This window comes from Peromyscus maniculatus, chromosome 9, assembly GCF_049852395.1.
Source record: "Peromyscus maniculatus bairdii isolate BWxNUB_F1_BW_parent chromosome 9, HU_Pman_BW_mat_3.1, whole genome shotgun sequence".
NCBI classification, from domain to species: Eukaryota; Metazoa; Chordata; class Mammalia; order Rodentia; family Cricetidae; genus Peromyscus; species Peromyscus maniculatus.
This window is the reverse complement of record NC_134860.1, coordinates 10,775,726-10,793,903: the sequence shown is the minus strand read 5'-3', so window position 1 is coordinate 10,793,903 and position 18,178 is coordinate 10,775,726. Positions and strand designations below refer to the sequence as shown.

The 18,178-nt window shown below is 47.8% G+C and overlaps 2 protein-coding genes across 2 annotated transcripts; one reads left to right on the top strand and one right to left on the bottom strand.

Moving 5' to 3' along the window:
* Positions 1–1,565: 1,565 nt before the first annotated feature.
* On the bottom strand, positions 1,566–3,584 carry LOC107401185 (chromosome alignment-maintaining phosphoprotein 1-like). Its single transcript, XM_015995573.3, is given in 3 exon segments — positions 1,566–2,418; positions 2,421–2,923; positions 3,574–3,584. Coding segments are annotated over 3 exon segments (1,014 nt in total). The 3' UTR covers positions 1,566–1,918.
* A 4,043-nt stretch (positions 3,585–7,627) lies between these two features.
* LOC102906184 (neuropeptide Y receptor type 4) lies at positions 7,628–16,393 on the top strand. Its single transcript, XM_006976705.4, has 2 exons — positions 7,628–7,915; positions 13,001–16,393. The coding sequence occupies exon 2, from the start codon at positions 13,060–13,062 to the stop codon at positions 14,185–14,187; it is 1,128 nt and encodes a 375-aa protein (XP_006976767.1). The 5' UTR covers positions 7,628–7,915; positions 13,001–13,059; the 3' UTR covers positions 14,188–16,393.
* Positions 16,394–18,178: the final 1,785 nt, after the last annotated feature.

Here is an 18,178-nt window from a genome sequence, read left to right as displayed (position 1 = left end):
ACTGTCTAATTAAATTTATGATAATCCACTGTCATTCTCCAAGATGCAGCAATTTTCTGCATAGGGGAGTCCAGTAGTCTTTGGTGATGGCGTCACCTTTGACATTTCTCTGTGGTATGATGATACTGATTTATCTTTTTGAGGATGATTGAGATTTCTAAGTTCCTGGGTCAAGTTAGTCATTTCTTTGGCTTTTCTTTTCTTTTCTTTTCTTTTCTTTTCTTTTCTTTTCTTTTCTTTTCTTTTCTTTTCTTTTCTTTTCTTTTCTTTTCTTTTCCTTTCTTTTCTTTTCTTTTCTTTTCTTTTCTTTTCTTTTCTTTCCTTTTCTTTTTTTAATTTGCTTTTGGCATCACTAATGCTGGTTATTAAATAAGAATATATTTTCTTAATTTATAATGTCTTCAGATAGTGTTCATGAAAAGTGAATTTGCAAGTCTGAAAATATCCATACACCATGCTTACCTTTGATATTATGGCTGAAATGAGAGCTTAGGTATCAAAACATATTTCATAAACATGCTTGATCATTTCAGAATCTTCCATCATACTATTTTGCTGCTGAGAAGAACAGTGGCCAAACACCTTCTCATTTTCCTTCTGTAGGCAACATTCCCCCAGTCTCTTGTGGAGCAGCTTAGAATCTTGTCTTTATCCTTGGTGTTTGCAGTTCTCCAGTGTCCGGTCTAGGAGTAGGGTGGTACCCAGTGTATTAGTTACTTCCTCATCACTCTGACCAAATACCCAACTGCTTTGCAGAGGAAACTACAGGACACAGAGAAAAGTGACTGAGAGACTCTAGGCCTGTGGGCTGAAGACAGATGCTCCAACTTTACAGAGAAATTTTGGATGACTGTCCAGGCTGCCACCTGTCTCTGTCTACTCTTGCAAGACTCCCAAAAGTTGCTTGCACCCTTCTTCTGCTTCTCAGGTAATATTATGTCCTTCTGAGGTCTTTGATGTAGTTGAAGACTAGATAGTTATAATTTTCCTTAGTTATGATAAAAGATAAGTTAGATATGAAACCTTAGACTCACAAATATAGGATAGATAGGATATCTTCTTTACTTTTGCCAAATACAAATAGACTAGATATTATAAATAGACTAGATATTGTAACTGTAATTCTTGCTTGATAATTTTGCTTGATAACAATACATATTGTTTTGCTATATGTAATTTTACTATGTAAAAGTTAAAACCTTCCTTTAAAAAAAGGGAAAGTACTGTGCGATAACAAAAAGCCTGCCACAGTCATACAGTTTATAAGCAATGTAAGTCTCTGTATGTTTACTCGGTTGGGTCTGAGTGGCTGCTGGACTGGCGGGTGAGAGAGATTTGTCCTGACTGTGGGCCAGGCAGGACCAGAAAAACTAGCTATACCCAGTTTAAGGAGGGTGGGTCGATTTGGGTTCATGATTTAAGCACAGTCTATCACGGAGGGGAAGCATGGATGTGGGAGGTGCTCTCAACTGTGACAGCTGCTTGTCACATCTCCATGAATTAGGAAGCACACACACACACACACACACACACACACACAGAGAGAGAGAGAGAGAGAGAGAGAGAGAGAGAGAGAGAGAGAGAGAGAGAGAGAGAGAAAGAAAGAAAGGGGAAGAAAGGTTTTAGTTAGGTTTAAACTTGTTTGTTTACTAAATGAACCTGCCTATCTTCTCCCACTCCTTATGACTAAAATAAGCTTAAGGATAACGAGTTATATCCATCTGGAATACGTAACAGAAATGTATTGACTTATAAAACAGCCAGCCACATCAACGAGATCCTATGGAAAAAGCAGTAACCAAGTGCTTATTCTGTGTAACACTATCCAGACGGACAGGATACAGCACACATACACAGTCCACAGGCTACTCATCAAGTACAAGTTTGGCAAACACTGCAAAGCAAGTATTGTCTGTAATCACATCTGTGGCTCTTCCAATGGCGACTCAAGAGCTTCCATCAGCTTCTTGTTTGCCTCTTCATTGTGCCGGCTTTGACAATGAGTTAAATGTTTCTTAAAGCCTCTTGGGAAATTTGATTCAAAATTACAGCATGGACACTTAAGTAAACTTTGCCCATGGGCTGCTACATGATTTTTAAGGAGCGACTCCAAAAGAAATGCTTTCCCATAGATTGTGCACTTGTACGGGCTATGGACATTGTGCTTATTAACCAAGTGGTGCAAAACAGCACCCTTCTTCATGGCACGACAGCAGCAGATTTTGCAATAATATTTCCCTTTTCCATGCTTCATGTACTTTGCGATCTCCTCCTCAGAAATGAATGCCTCCTTCTCTTCACTGAACTGAAGCACATTTTTGGACTGCTCTGGACTACTCATCTCCATTTTGTTCTCTTTGCCAAAATCAATAGATTCTACATCCACCTGCTCTTGGTCGCTGCTTGACTCCTGGCCTTGATGTCTATGTTGTCTAAATCTGTTCTGATGTACTCACTGCTACTGAGCTCAGCATCCAAGTTCTCTTGGCTGTCTTTCTTGAGCTTCTTGGAAGCAGGAAATAAAGCATCCTCTAACAGTTTCTTAGGCGTAGCCAAAAGCCCTTCCTGGACCAGACTACCACATTTTGCATCATCTACAGCTTCCAGCTGTAGCTCATCACTAAGCTCAGCAGCCTTCTGAGCATCGGAGAACATAGCAGATTTGGGAAGCTCAGGGAAAAGTACATGCTTCCGGGACTCTGGGAAAAATGCACGTTTCCGTGGCTCAGGAGAAGCAGGAAGGACTGTTTTGGTGGGCTCAGGAAACAGTATGGACTTCCTAGGCTCGGCATCAATAGAGAGGACAGGCTTCCAAATGTCTGAGGCCACCTTTGGGGGCTCCGATGAGCCAGAAGAAGCATGTTTCCGTGTCTCGGGGAAGACGCTAGGCTTCTGAGACTCTGTAATGAAGGAGGACTCATATCTTGGTTTTGTACTCCAAAATTTCAGTTCTCACAGTCAAATGTAGTTTGAAGATATTAAATAGAAACTTCCAGAAATAAAAAAATCAATAAATTTAAAATGAATTTATTAAAATTGCTCTATTTTATTATTAGTTATTATTAATCTCTTAGTATATCTAGTTTCAAAGTGATGTATGTTTTAATATATATGTTTATGTATGTGTGTGTGGGCATGTGGTTTGACAATGTTTCAGGCTTTCACTGAGGATCTTGGGGTGTATCCCCCATGAACAGTGTGGGGAAATACTGTTCTCTGTCCACACACAGATCCATCCTCCATCACAGTTTCCTGCTCTTCTCTATGCCTGAGGAGGGTGGGTAACTCTTGCTGATGGCACTCCAGCTGGATTCAGCTAATGGGAAAGACTTGCAGGATCCTGGAAGTGGAAGCTGGTGGTTTTTTTTTTTTTTTTTTTTTTTTGCGTTGTTTTCAAGCAGAGTCTGGGAGCAGTGACCCAGCAGGTCCTGTGAAACGCGGCTTCACACTCCTTCAGACTCCCTCAGCTCAGCTAGTCTGACTTCCCCCCTCCATTCATAAGCTGTGGAGAGGTAACTGCCCCCTGCTTTTGCTTGTGTCCAAGCGCCTCACCCCCATGCTTTGCTCCCTCACCTCACCCTCATCTCCGTAAATTACCTTCCCAATAGAGTCTCTTCGTTTGACTGTGAAGAGCTGAATTTTGCTTTCTGCCCTGACTGTGACAGTCACATTTACCTTTCACTTTTGGGGCTCCCCTTTCCTAGACATTTTATTGATTACACAATGACCATTTATGTCAATTGTCTATGTTTATGATCATCTATGCTAATCATCTAGGTTTCTTGTTTTTACTTGAGCTTTTCCACATTTCTGTGGTTTTTGCTCCAGATCACAGCACGTTTCCTTAATCCATTTTTCCACTCTTCGCAGCGAAACGTTATTTACTTAAGTAGTAGTCACTTTTACTCATTTAGTTTTGAAATAGGCTCTCACTGTGTCATAAGGGTGGCTCTGAATGTATGGCTGTCCTGCCTCGGCCTTTCGAGGCACACATGACTTGAAATGGCTTATACTTTTCAGCAATTGTGTTTTATCTATTTTCAAGGGTCCTTTCTTGCTTTTTTTTTCTTTTAGCTTCTCTTGCTTCATGCCAGGCTGCTTCTGTTGGATGAATCTAACCATGTCTGCAGTCTAAGGACTAACAGGAAGCGTTTGATCTCTTAAAGCACTTTCCTTTAAGAAGCCAATTATTTTGTTTATTCATTTTGATACATCCTCTCTGCGCTGCTGATTTTCTGACCACACAGGCGACTGTTTACAGGAGTGAGCAAACAAGTGTTCCCCGGGGGGGTTGATGTGGTGTTGCTGCACCTTCCAGGGAAAAGTAGGACAACTGCTTTACCCATGGGGCCTTTGTGCTCTTGGGCCATGCTTGGGTGGCTTGCTTAGGATGAGTAGATGTGTGTGTGTGTGCGCGCGCGCATGCATATACTGATGTGTGTATATGCACAGGAAGGGGAAAGTAAAGGCATATTTTACAGATGGCTGGGTCTCCAAGAATGAGAACAAAATTTTCATGTGGAAAATGGGCTTGGTGAGCATTATCTACAAACTAACTCAATAGTGGTTCCTAAACACAAAGAGTGTGAAATGGAGAAGAAATTTCAGGGAGCCGAGAATAAAGGGCTCAGAGAAAACTGTGGTCAGGGTGGTTTTAGCTGTTCATCAGGCCTGGGCTCTGGGTCCCCCTAGGAATACAATGGGAGAATCCAGAGAGGCATGCGAGACATGACATGGGTCTGGACAGGCTTTAAATGACGGGGGTTGCTTATTAGGAAGGGTGGGCAAGGGTCTGCAGAAACTCAGAGAGAATATGGCTCAGCTCTGTGGATGCTTCTTCACATCTAATGTATTCTCACCACATTCCCTGTAGATTTTAGCTGTAACACTACCACAGTAACGAGATGCCTTCAGTGTCCAGACTGTGACCACCTCCCACACTGGCTGTCAGAGTGGGGACAGCAGCTGTGAGTAGGCCTGACTCCTAGTCTTAGGGAATCTCCCATCAAGGAGAAGTCTGTCTTTCTGACTCTCCGCTTGGCTCACTAGGTAAAAGAACATCCCGACCTTGAGTGGACTCAGAGGTCCAAGAACACTCCTGGACGAGAAAATGCCTTACCAGCAGCCGACTGGAGGGTGGCACACACCTGAGGGATCACTTCTCCCCCTGTATTCCAAAATGATTCGTGTGGAACATCCTGAGGGATAAGAAGGGAGGCCCACTTGCAAGTTACCAAGGAAGAGCAGATGAGCCAGCTGTTGCTATAGCAGAAGGGAAGCCGCACCTGGGACTGGAGAATGCACCCCGTCTGCAGAACTTTGCAGAGAGGTCAGCTGGCCCCGGGTGCCAGAGAGTGGGAGTGTTCCTGGCTTTTCCACACCGGGCTCCTTAGATGATCCACTTGTGCTAGGGCAGTGACTCTCAACCGTTCTAACGCTGAGACCCTTTAAAACAGTTCCTCGTGTTGTGGTGACCCCCAACCATAAAATTATCACATTGCTACTTCATAACTGTAATTTTGCTACTGTTATGAAATCATAAGGTAAATATCCAATATGTGATCCCCCCAAGGGGGCCATGACCCACAGGTTGAGAACCACTGCGTTAGGTCTGGCTCTAGAGGCCACTAGAGGGTGCTGTTCCTTTCCCTAGCAGAGACAAAGTATCCAAGAGCCAGTGTGGAGCATGCTGGTCACACTAGGGATCTAACAGGTGAGAAGCTACCTATCTTCCAAGGGGCCATATGGTCCTAGAAAAGGACCTTTGATCCTGGGCTCAAATCCCAGTCCTCCCGGGTACAAGCTGAATTGGTTGGAGGATACCACACTCTTCAAAGCTCAGTCTTCTCAGGAGTGAAGGGGGATGGCCACACCTTACTAGGCAGTCATGACATTGGAATAAGGGTGAGCGCTCCTGCCCGGCACAGGAATGGGGATGGTTTTGTTGCCTGCTGAACTCCTATGCTATTATTCTCTAGCCCATGGGTGCTCAGGCTTGTGAAACTGGGCAGGGGGGCTCAGATGTGCCCGTGTGGAAGCCTGTCTCCCAAAGCTTTACAGGCAGCCCAGACCCTTTATAACCACTGGGTGAGGCAGGGGTGGGACCATCTGACTTGCTGTCTATGCACAGGGGGCCGGTGTTCATGGATGTCTCCTGGAGTTGAGTGGTTTCCATACAGGCAACAATTTCAGATGTTATACTCCCAGAAGCCACCATTACCATCAGGCCCTGTAAAATTCCTTCCTTCCTCTGTCAGGGCCACCTTCATGTGTGCACCTATGATAGGGAGGCCTGGATGACAGGGACGAGGATTGTGCCTGGAAGATAGACCGAGGAGACAAGTGCATCCCCAGCCATTCTTCTGCTTCAGCGGCAGGGCTGGAGGGTTGGGGGAATGCATTCTGCAGCAGGGATATGGAGGCTGGCCTGAAGGAGAAGCAGCATGTTGCAGCCTGTCCACTGGGAGGAAAGTGGTCCCTAGAGAGCAGACAACAGGCACAAATCCACAGCCTGTGAGCAGAAGCCTGAGCATGTAGCAGGCCAGTGTCCTAAATCCGGCTGCTGCTTAGCACAATGACTTCAGGCAAGTTGCTCAATTGTGGTCCATTGCTTCACAGGGAGGCAGGGATGAAGATGCCCCTCTCTCAGAGCAGCTGTGATGATTAAATAAGGTAATTTCTGTATAGTTTTCAGTGCCATAAGTGACAACTGAATGGCCACTGGCCACAGAGCCGGGAACCATTTCCCATGGGAGCTCCAGAAGAGTTTGCAGGGAGCTGCGGAGACCTGGTATTTAGGAGGCTGCCCTAGAAACAGATGTGTTACCCACAGACAGTCCTCTAAGCTCAAATGTGACTTTACTGTGTGGCCTCTTGCAGGAGGGGCTGCCTTACTATGTTAGAAGCAGTTACCTGGCTCCTCGTCAAATCCTCTGCCACAAACCTGGAGGTCTGTCCAGGACTGTCCTGATTGCTTCTGCAATCTCACCAGTTCTGGAAGCCCACCTCTTCCCTTCTGGCCACACTGTCCTAATGCCCCCAGCTCTGCCCTAGTCCTTGCTGTGGCCCCGGCTTGGACCACTCATCTAAAGAGGATGCAGGTCAACTTGCTCTCTGGAATAACTCATTTCTGTGCTTACTCATGCCCCTGTCTGCTTTCTCCAAGCCTCAGCGCTCTGGAATGATGTCAGCTCTGGAAGACACCTGGACCCGATCGTGTCCCACTCAGCTATGTGTGTCCAGCCGGACAAGGATGCAGCCATATCGGGCTGAATGGGTTGAGTGAGTTCATGAACTTTTTTTTTTTTTTTTTTAATGTACCTGGGAACTGGCTTGGAACTTCAACCTCTGCCTTTTAGGTTTTGGGATTAAAGACACGAGCCACCACGCCCCACCGTAGGTAGGCACATTTTCTTAAGCCCATTCCATGGTTGAGGAAACCGAGGTTGAGAGGAAGCCAGAGGGAGGAAGAGCAGTGTAGTTCGTCCCTCCGCAGGCTGCAGGGTGCTTCCTGGGGCGGACCAGTGTGCAGCTTGAACCTCCTTGGCTGCGGGCTGGCGGTGGGTGCGGCTCCCGAAGCGGGCGGTGCTAGAGTTTTGTGGGCGGGCGGACCCGGGCTAAGGCGAGGACCAGCGGGTGGCCCCAGGCTAAGGAATACAGCTCTGCTTCGGGAGGAGCATGTGAGGCCAGTGCAGAACTACTGTTCGCCCAGCAGGTTCCGGATGCTGCGGGAAAGGGGGCCAAAGAGTTCAAGGCATCCTCCGGGAAGTTGAGCAAGCTGCTTGGCTGGGGCACCTGCAGCAGGGTTCCTGGTGGGCTTCTTAGCCCGGACTTGGCGCCATATCTCCCGGCTGTGGCCCTGGCCTTGGTGCTCGGGTCTCCTCACGTGGGACTCGGTGGCCTGATACTTCCCCAGGTGAGTGCATCTGAGGAAGTAAGCTGCACCTCTGAAGTGTCAAAAGTGTTGCAGGCAGGCATTCCGAGCTGGTGGCTGGTTGTGGAGACTTTAGGAGAAGATCATTGCCAGCAATCTTCCTTCCCGGGGTGATTGACATTGGTGTCCATTGGCTTTCCTTAGATTGGTTAGCAAAGGGAGCAGCAGAACTTTGGGTCAGGGGCGGCAGTGGAGGTGGGGTCGGTGCAGCGCACTTATTTCCACGCTTCAAATTGAAATCCAGGCAGGGTTTGGCTGACCTGGCATAATATGCTCCCCTCCACGCAGGGTTATTCCACCTGCCAGTTCCTAGGGGACTTGACACCAGCACCCCTGGAAAGTGAATGAGGTCACCAGGAGGAGAGTCAAGTCCACACCGGTTTGAAAAAGACCTAGGACTGAAGAGGCAGGCCATTCATTGTTGGTACTGCCGTGGAGTGGGCTTTCTGAGCTATCTTGAGGGATTACAGGCCAGCGAACTATCTGACAGAGGACCAAGGCTTTGGGGACATCCTCTCATGTGTCTGAACCACATCCCAGCATCCCTACGATCAGGCCGGGTTTTGTCAGTGGATCAGGGATATTGTCTTCAGCATCCCCTGGCCACTTGTGCCTCAGCTCTGCCACGAGCTCACTTCTGGTTCCTCTTTTCAAAATCTGTGTTTGGCAAGAGGGGTGTCAGGGAGATTAGAGCCAGGTGGGCCGGGGACCCAGTTCTGCTTCTCACAAACTGCAACCTTGGCCAGGGACCTTCATCTCAGTAGGCTTCCTCTTTAAAATGGAACCATTGGGGCTAGTCAGGTGGCTCAGCAGTTAAGAGCACTGGCTACTCTTCCCAAGGACCTGGGTTTGATTCCCAGCACCCACATGGCACCTCACCGCCATCTGTAAGTCCAGTTCCAGGAGATCTCACTCTCTCTTTCTGGTGTCTATCAGCACCACACATGCATACGGTATGCAGATATACATGCAGACAAAACACTCATACACATAAAATAAAAATAAAAGTTTAAATGGTGCTAGCATTAGATAGGACCACGTGAATTTGTCATCTTTACAGTTTCGATACTGACCATGCCGTATGGTTCAGTCTAGTAATGCCTTTCTGGTGGGACTATGGGAAATTATATATGTCTTATAGTTCAGGAGGGATGGGAAGTGAAAACCAATGTCTCTTCTGCATTTTGTCTCCTAGGAAACACCGACTCTCAGGGTAAGTGTCTTCTTGCCTCTCTTCTCGAAGGAGGACTACCTGTAGCCTGTCTTCCAAAGCCCCTTCCAAACACCCCACTCTCTTCCTCCTACTTCAATTGGCTCAGCTCCTCTCCAAGCCAGGCACCCCTCAGATTGTCCGTGGCTCACAGAAGTGATGTTTGCACGTGTGTCATCTCTGCTGCCTTCTCCATGTCTATCTGGAGCCTCATATTTAGGCAGAATGGTGGAGGAGGAGGCACGCGAGCCTCATTTTGAGTGATCCCGAGCTAATTGCTGGCTGTGGGTGGGGTTGGTCCGCAGCTCTGTGACAGGAAGAACAGGAATGTGACCCCTTCCAGCCCTGGGGTCAGAGGGGTCCTGCCTTAAGGTGAGCTCTGGGCAGGGCAGGGCACCATGGTACCACACACGAGAGCTGTTTGAGGTCAGTGCTGGTAAAGGAGCCGAGTGGGTGATGGGTCCTGGCATATGCCTTCATTGGGATATCCCTTCTGGATTGGCATCAGCTGTAGTCAGGTAGACTCAGAGGCCTGGGTGTGGTCTTTCGTCCAGCTCCTGCTGGGAGATGAAGTCCCTTAGGGTGGAGTTGGTGGAATAAATGGGGAGGGATTTAACATTTGATCGACACCTATGATGAGTCAGGTTGGCATTGAGTACCTTTACCTCCCAGGAGGTGCAAAGAAAGTTCCTGAAAGGGAGCTTGTCCATGCATCAGCTCCATTGTTTGCCTGAAGAAGACAGAGACTGGCTTGAAAGGTGTTCAGGGGCTGGGCGCTCCAAGTCCTCCCTTCCTACTACGCCAGTTCCCTTGTCGTCCTGCCCTGAGGCCGAGCCAGACTGCCCTGTAACACGGGTGCCATCAACTTCCCTCCTTTCTATCACCGAGGAAACTGGGGCTCACAAAACGTCAGTGACTCACAAAGCCACGCTACTGATGGGTGGCAGAGTAGTTATCTAAAGCCAGGACAAGTGTATAGCCTGCTGGCCTGTGTGGGATCCTGGCATGGTGCTTTGCTCACTTTTTTTCTTTTTCCTGAGACAGGGTTTCTCCATGTAGTTTTGGTGCCTGTCTTGTATCTCGCTCTGTAGACGAGGCTGGCCTCAAACTCACAGAGATCCACCTGGCTCTGCCTCACTTGGCTCACTTCTTACACACAAGTGATGGTTCCATTTGTGTGTCAGGGAATCCTGTCACTGACCTCAGAAGATCTCAGATGACCTGGGAACTAGGCATAGGCTCCTGAAGGAAAAGTCCTCGCCACACCCTGTTGCCTGGTGACCTGCGCCATTCAGTCTTCTGGTCTCACTCTGGCCATTCTTAATCTTGGTCTCTTTAGTCCTAATTGGTGACACATGGGGTGAGTCATGATAGCTTTTCCTCAGGCCTCAGTGGCACCTGGTCTTTCTTCCTCTCCAGACTCTACTCAGATGGACCCCTTAGGGACAGTCCATTCTGTGACATGCTCTGTGAAAGGAATTAGCTTTCCTGATGACCTGGGGCTCAGGGTTTGAGGGACTGGTTAGCAGCATTGGATGGTGGTCTCCTGGCCGTAAACAACTATCCATCCTCTGAGTTAGACACCAATGGTTTCTCTGAGGAAAAGGACAGGAGCCGGACAAAACTCTGAATGCTACCTTTAGATGTCTTCTGTCTTGACTTTCTCCGAGCCTCCACCTACCCTCTGCATCTAAGAGGCCTCCCCGGAATGCACATGGCTTGCCGGCAGCCTTTCTATGGCTCACCTGTCATTCCTGGTCTGGCTTATCTCTCCAGCCTCATCATTTTTCCTTCCTTCTTCCTCCTTGGATCCGGCTGTTCTGAGCTACTTGCTTGTCTCAGGAGGCTGCCGTCCTTCCGCCTCTGTGCCTCTGTGGTATGTGCTATTTCCCCTGCCTCGAGTCTCTCTCTCTTCCCCTTTGTCCAGTGGATCCGTTTCAGCCTGTGGGATCTAGGCTCTACACTGTCTCTTCTCTCTCCCTGCCCTTAGCTCCATCTCTGATCTCCCAGGTCCCAGATACACACAGTACTGACTGTGGCCATAGCACTGTGGCCTTGAGGTCCACCTGCAGTCCCAGCGGTCAGTTTCTCTGGTCTGGGGGGGGGGTCCACGGCTGTATAAGCCATTTTGTGACCCTTGTCTTTCTCCCGGGGCTTGGCCCATGTTGGTCGAGCAGATGGTCAAAGCACTGGTCATGGTCTGGAGTCGTCCCCGTCTGCTAACTCCGCTGTGGTGGTGCTGATGCTGCCCTACACTGATGTCCTCACCTGGCTGATGGTCAGACAGCGTCCGGCTTCTGTTCCTTTTGCTGTCTCACAGACGGTGCATGTACCACAGACTCACGCAGCTCTGGCTTCCTTTTCCTCTCAGACCCTAGTGCTTGTGTTTGGCCTGGTCTGTTTCATCTTGCTATATTTGGCCAAACGCTTTTTGTCCAGAAGACTGTGTTACTGGCCAACCCTCGTTTCCCTGGAGAGCTGGCAGCCCAGATAATCAGAGTGTAAACTGTCAGTCAGATTTATTGATTTTATAAATGGCCAGGTGAGACTCACTTCTACAGGTCAGGTCAAGTAAACAGTAATGTTTGTGACAGTCGGAAAACCTGCTTTTTGACAAAACTGCATTTGATCATGAAGGAAGTGTTATCGAGAATGCAATGTATATTTAAAAACAGGCATAGCTAACATATGACACCAAAAAATATATCAAACAGACTATTCTGCTATGAATAGCATTTCTCAAAGGGTCCCCAAACCACATGTAACAAAATCTTATAGGTTACTTGCTAAATACAGATTCCTTGGCTCCATCCCATACTCACTTAACTGGTTCTCCTGGGGAGGGCCTTGGAATCTTCACTTTGAACATATCCCTGCTAAACATGACCCTGATGTTTAGTGAAGGTTGAGAATGGCAAACTTGTAGGATTAATGATTCCTGGAAAACCTAAGTGATGATTTCCAGGGGGATAGTCAACAGTAGGGTGGGTGCCCTCCATATCAGGCTGCCCATCACTGGCATTACTGTTGGAAGGATTTGGAGCCCAGGGTCTGAAGAGTCAGTGTTGTTAGAGGATCCATTTATTCAGGAAGCCCACGTGGAAGGGTAGCTAGTGCCAGCGGGTGGAGGCATGTCAGGTGACTTGAGCAGAGGTATGTTGTAGGGAGGGTGATGAGCATCGTGTGTTGGTGGCCAGGAGTGTGCGTGAGTAGGTGTGGGCAGCACATAGAAGGCAGTGTACGGATGAACCAATCTGTATCCCTGGAAGTCTTCTCCTTCACCGTGTGCAGCCTCGGAATCAGGAATGACAGTGTGTTAGGGTCTGACACCAGGAGGGTGCACTGTGTGCCAAGCCCCTGAGTTCAGGTTCCATGAGTGTCATGAGAGACTGACAGGGTCACTATATGCAGTAGGATCTATCGCTGTCTTTGTTGGGATAATGCTACAAAAGGTTTTCTATGCTTCAAGTTCCTTCTCATCAGAACTGCCTCAAATCCTGAGGTCAGAGGGTGCTTGTTAGGCAAGTTACGGCATTAGATAGTCAGATGCCTTATTAGCTGTGAGAGTATGCGTAAATGGCTTCCTGTGTGGCTTTTAGGTATTTCATCAATGAACTGGGTTGATAACACTTGTCAGAATCAAGTAGCTAATATGCAAAGCACTGAGCACAGTCTCTGGCACACAGCAGCTGCCTACAAGGTAGTGATTCTTGGATACAGTCTATTACTTTAACCCTTACATGCTAGCTCTCAATGCCATGGATAGAAGGAGCCAAGAACCTTCTCCCTCACCCTTGTTCTTACCTGGGTTCCATCCTAGAGACATGATCCTGGAGTCCTATCTGTTTGCTTTGCAGGCTGCACCTCTGCCCTGGGCCCTTCAGTCCTGGAGTTCCTGGATCTTCTCACACCCACCATGAATACCTCCCAATTCCCGGCCTCCCTCTTCCCAGGATTCCTGCAGGGTAAGAATGGGACCCATCCACTGGATTTCCTCTACAACTTCTCTGTTGGCTGCCAGGATTCAGTGGACCTGTTGGCCTTCATCATCACCACCTACAGCATTGAGACCATCTTGGGGGTCCTGGGAAACCTCTGTTTGATATATGTGACCACGAGGCAAAAGGAGAAGTCCAACGTAACCAACCTACTCATTGCCAACCTGGCCTTCTCTGACTTCCTCATGTGCCTCATATGCCAGCCCCTCACAGCCACCTACACCATCATGGACTACTGGATCTTTGGTGAAGTCCTTTGCAAGATGTTAACTTTCATCCAGTGCATGTCAGTGACAGTCTCTATCCTCTCATTGGTCCTCGTGGCCTTGGAAAGGCACCAGCTCATCATCCATCCAACAGGCTGGAAGCCCAGCATTTTCCATGCCTACTTGGGGATTGTGATCATCTGGTTCATTTCTTGCTTCCTCTCCTTGCCCTTTCTGGCTAACAGCATGCTGAGTGACCTCTTCCACCATAACCACTCAAAGGATGTAGCATTTCTGGAGGACAAGGTGGTCTGCATTGTATTCTGGTCCTCAGACCACCACCGTCTCATCTACACCAGCTTCCTGCTGCTCTTCCAGTACTCTGTCCCTCTGATTTTCATCCTGGTCTGCTATGTACGTATCTACCAGCGCCTGCGGAGGCAGAGGCGTGCTTTCCACAAGGACGCTTGCAGTTCACGAATGGGGCAGATGAAGAGGATCAATGGCATGCTCATGGCAATGGTGGCTGCCTTTGCCGTGCTCTGGCTGCCCCTGCATGTGTTCAACACTCTGGAGGACTGGTACCAGGAAGCCATACCTGCTTGCCATGGCAACCTCATCTTCTTGCTATGCCACATGCTTGCCATGGCTTCCACCTGTGTCAACCCCTTCATCTACGGCTTTCTCAACACCAACTTCAAGAAGGATATGAAGGCCCTGGTGCTGACCTGCCATTGCAGGTCACCCCGGAGGGAGTTGGAGCATCTGCCCCTGTCCACTGTGCACACGGACCTCTCCAAAGGATCTCTGAGGCTGGGTAGCAAGTCTAACTTTATGTAGTCCTGTCCAGGCTTTTCCTTACCATTTTCTTTTGACAGACCCTTTCACTTAGCTTAAGTAGACCCATTGCAGACCGGGTTAGCATCCTGTTATTTTTGGCTTTGGGAACTAAGATAGGCTGGCAAGAGACTTGAAGCTTGGCAGTCAGATGGTTTAGACATTTGCTTGTGGGAGAATTTTGAATCCAGATTCTGCAGATTACACAGTGAACTTTGCGTTTGAGCTTCAGGGTGTTACAGCCAGAGACGGTGGACGCTAACAGCCATTCAGCACAGATGCCTGGCCTAAAAACCTTCATCCACGTCCTGGGCATTCAGCTAACTTGCCCTGAGCAATGTGCCATGCTATTTCAAGGGATGCTGGGTGTCCCAGTAGCCTTCGACAGAAGGAGGTTCAGGGAGTTGGAAGTCTGTTTAATAAAGGAACAGGGACAGTAGGAATGGGCAACAATGAATGTGACTGTCTCATCTATGGAGGTCAAAGACCAGTGCCCCTCCTGGCTGCTGAACTGGGTTCAGGCATCCTCAGTGTATGCACTAGACAGCTTGCCTTTAGAAAGAAGGGAATGCCAACACTGCTCTTGGCCCACATACGATGGGATGTTACAGCCCAGTTCTGTCTGTGTGGAGCAACCTTCCAATACAGTGAATACACTCGTCCCACGGAAGGCCTGTCCCCACCCTGAGCAGTGTCTGATGGGCTCTCCGGCCTTGGTCCCTTACCAAGCGTATGTGTAACTGATGTCCAGGACAGGTGCTTCTGGCCACCACTTCCTTCTAGCTCGTCTCAGCGTTTGGTCACATTTCCAGTTTAACTCCTTTGTTCCTGGATTTTGAGATTTCGTTTCTTTTCTTTTTTGAAATGGGGTCTTACTATGTAGCCCAGGCTGGCCTAGAGCTCCTGCCAAGCCTCATTTCTCAGCACTGGTTGAAGCATAAGTCATCACACACATCATGAGAGATGAGTGTTTGAGGCATTCTTGTTCTCTGGTAGAGGCTAGTGCTGACTATTTCAAGTGACCAACTTTGAGCAAAGGCTAGACTTTCAGGACCACCCTGGCAAGATGTCATTGTCCAAAACACACACACACACACACACACACACACACACACACACACACACACACACACACACACACACACCCAGGACCTCAGCCTTCTCCAGATATGGTTCTGGTTCCTAGAATTTATGCTTTTCATTAATTAGGCTCAGTGGGGCCAAGATGCCAATGGTTCAGGTTAGATATTTGGTGAAGGTGTTAGGAATTGGGATGTTATGTAGAAGCTGCCCTGAGTGTCTCTTCTGTCCCCATCCCCCGACCCTGGTTAGGATGACATTAGCCTACCCAGACGGCGTTTCCTCATCCTGGTGTCCTGGTGTGTAATGGCCCAGGATTTGTTGGTTACCAGCTTCCTTGATGTTTGCCAACCTGAGCATGTTCTGCAGACCAGTCTTCCTTGCACCTGGAGGCTGTTAGATTCAGTCTTTGCTGCAGATGTACTGAAGATGAACCTGCTTTTGGCCAGAAGATGTAGGTTAATTGTAGGCACACTGAAGACAGGAAGCTCTGCTTAGGAAGTAGGTCACCCTGGGGCTTGGGTGAAAAACCTGTAAATGTACACTCTGGGGGCTGAAGTGGATCCATGTTCTGAACAGCTCTTTAAACGTTGAATTGCTAAAAAAAAGAGATATTCTGTTTTGGCTGTTGTTTCTCTGGCCGCATGTGGACATATTTTTTGTGAAGCATTTCCGTTATTACCATAAATACTTGCCAAATACATAGGGTGCAAAGCTCCATTCACAGGGAGCCTGCCCTTTGTATTCTGCTTTACTTCACATAAAACTACACTGCTAACACTTTCCCCTTGGGGTTGATAGCTGCTCACCAGTGCAGGAACTGCTGGCACCCTGCAGCATTCCTGCCTGACTCCTCGCAGCGGGTGGTTGGGGGGAGGGCTCCTATGGCCACGTTAGTAGCTGCTCCGTGTGGGGGAGCGCTGGGGTTAGCTCTGGAGACTTTCCCACAAAGCAAGCCTGGGAGTTCTGAGACTATGTGAAGCCTTATCAAATCCTGGCAGTAAGAGCTCAACCTTGTTTGAATCTAGCCTTTTCCTCTTCAATAAACAACCTTGACTTGCCTTATAAAACTAATCCCATTCAAAAGTAAACATATTCCAAAATAAAGTTAAAGAAAAAAATTGTCCACAGTTCCACTGTTCAAAGATAATCACTGATTATATTTTTGGGGTTCATTTTTAGTTAGTATATGCATATGTCCATTTAAAAAATATTATTGAGATTAAATTGTGTATGTATTGATATTTACATTATATAGTATTTAAGGATCATGTACATAATATTTAAGGATTATTTCACCTGAGACAGGCTACTGCTATTTGACTTAGGCTACTATGGAACTAACTGTACAGTCCAAATTGGCCTCCAACTTGTGATTCTCCTGCCTCTGTCCCTTGAGTGCCGGCACCACCACACGTGGCTTAGCTTGATTTTCTCCTTTTTTCAAGACAGGGTTTCTCTGTGTAGCCCTTCCTTGCCTGTCCTGGAACTCGCTCTGTAGACCAGGTTGCCTTTGAACTCAGAGATCTGCCTGCTTCTGCCTCCCGAGTGCTGGGATTAAAGGTCTACACTACCACTGACTGGCTCTTCTTTCTCTTTCTTTCTTTTTTTTTTTTTAATTTTGAAAAATTTTTTATTTTTGGTTTTCCGAGACAGGGTTTCTCTGTGTAGTTTTGTGCCTTTCCTGGAACTCGCTTTGTAAACCAGGCTGGCCTGGAACTCACAGAGATTCACCTGCCTCTGCCTCCAGAGTGCTGGGATTAAAGGTGTGCGCCACCACTGCCTGGCTTGCTCTTTCCTTCCTTCCTTCCTTCCTTCCTTCCTTCCTTCCTTCCTTCCTTCCTTCCTTCCTTCCTTCCTTCCTTCCTCTCTCTCTTTCTCTCTCTCTTCCTTCTTTCCTTCCTTCTTTCTTCTTCCTTCCTTCCCCCTTCTCTCTCTTTCCCTTTCTCTCCCTCTTTCTGTCCATATTTCTTTCATTAACTTGTTCACCAAACATGCTAGATGCTGTATTAGCTATGAGGGGTACAATGGTGAGCACAGTAATTATTCCAAAGCTGTTCTCTGCCCTTTCTTCTTTCTGTTAGGGTGCAGCCATAAAACACATAAAATATGGAGGTGGGAAAGAGAGATTTATTTATTAAAAAAGATTTATTTTATCTTGAATTATGCGTAAGCATGTGCATCAATGTGTTGGTTTGTGAACATGAGTGCAGGTGCCCCTGGAGGCCAGAGGTGTTGGGAACTCTGGGGCTGGGATTATAGACAACCAGTTATGCAGCACCTGATGATGCAGGTCCTGGGAACCGAACTTGGGTCCTCTGTAAGAGCAGTACCTGCTCTTAACCCCAGCCATTTCTCCGGCTCTGGGCTGCTGTTGAAAATTTACCATTTACCATTACCAAAGTCTTTGTCCAGAATGACCTGGTCTAGAGTATATCTGCTTTCTTTCTTCTGTGATCCACCCAGCCCTGTGAACACTGACCTTTCTAGGTTCAGCCACTATCTCTCTGTGAGGCTGCAGGGGCTCCACATGGTTGTGCAAGACCGTGGTTGTGGTGTGAATGAGAAACGCCCGATGTAGGCTCACGTATTTGAATACTGAGTCCCCAGTTGGTGGAACTGTTTGGGGAGATGGAACCTCACTGGAGGAAGTGTATCACTGGGGGTGGCCTTGGAGGGTTTATAGCCTTGTCACACTTCCTGTTCTCTCTCTCTCTCTCTATTGACTTCCAGTGTGTGAAGGAAATGGGATCTCTCAGCTTCCTGTTCTTGCTTCTATCTCTCTCCTATATTATGGACTCTGTCCGTCTGGAACCATGAGTCAACATAAACCCCTTTCTTTCCTGTCCCGCTTCTTGCCAGGGTATTCTATCACAGCAACAGAAAAGTAGTAATGCAACTGAGTACTTACTTC

What these genes read in the sequence shown, in the direction of transcription:
- LOC102906184 (XM_006976705.4), top strand. Translation starts at nt 13,060, where the DNA reads ATGAATACCTCCCAATTCCCGGCCTCCCTCTTCCCAGGATTCCTGCAG.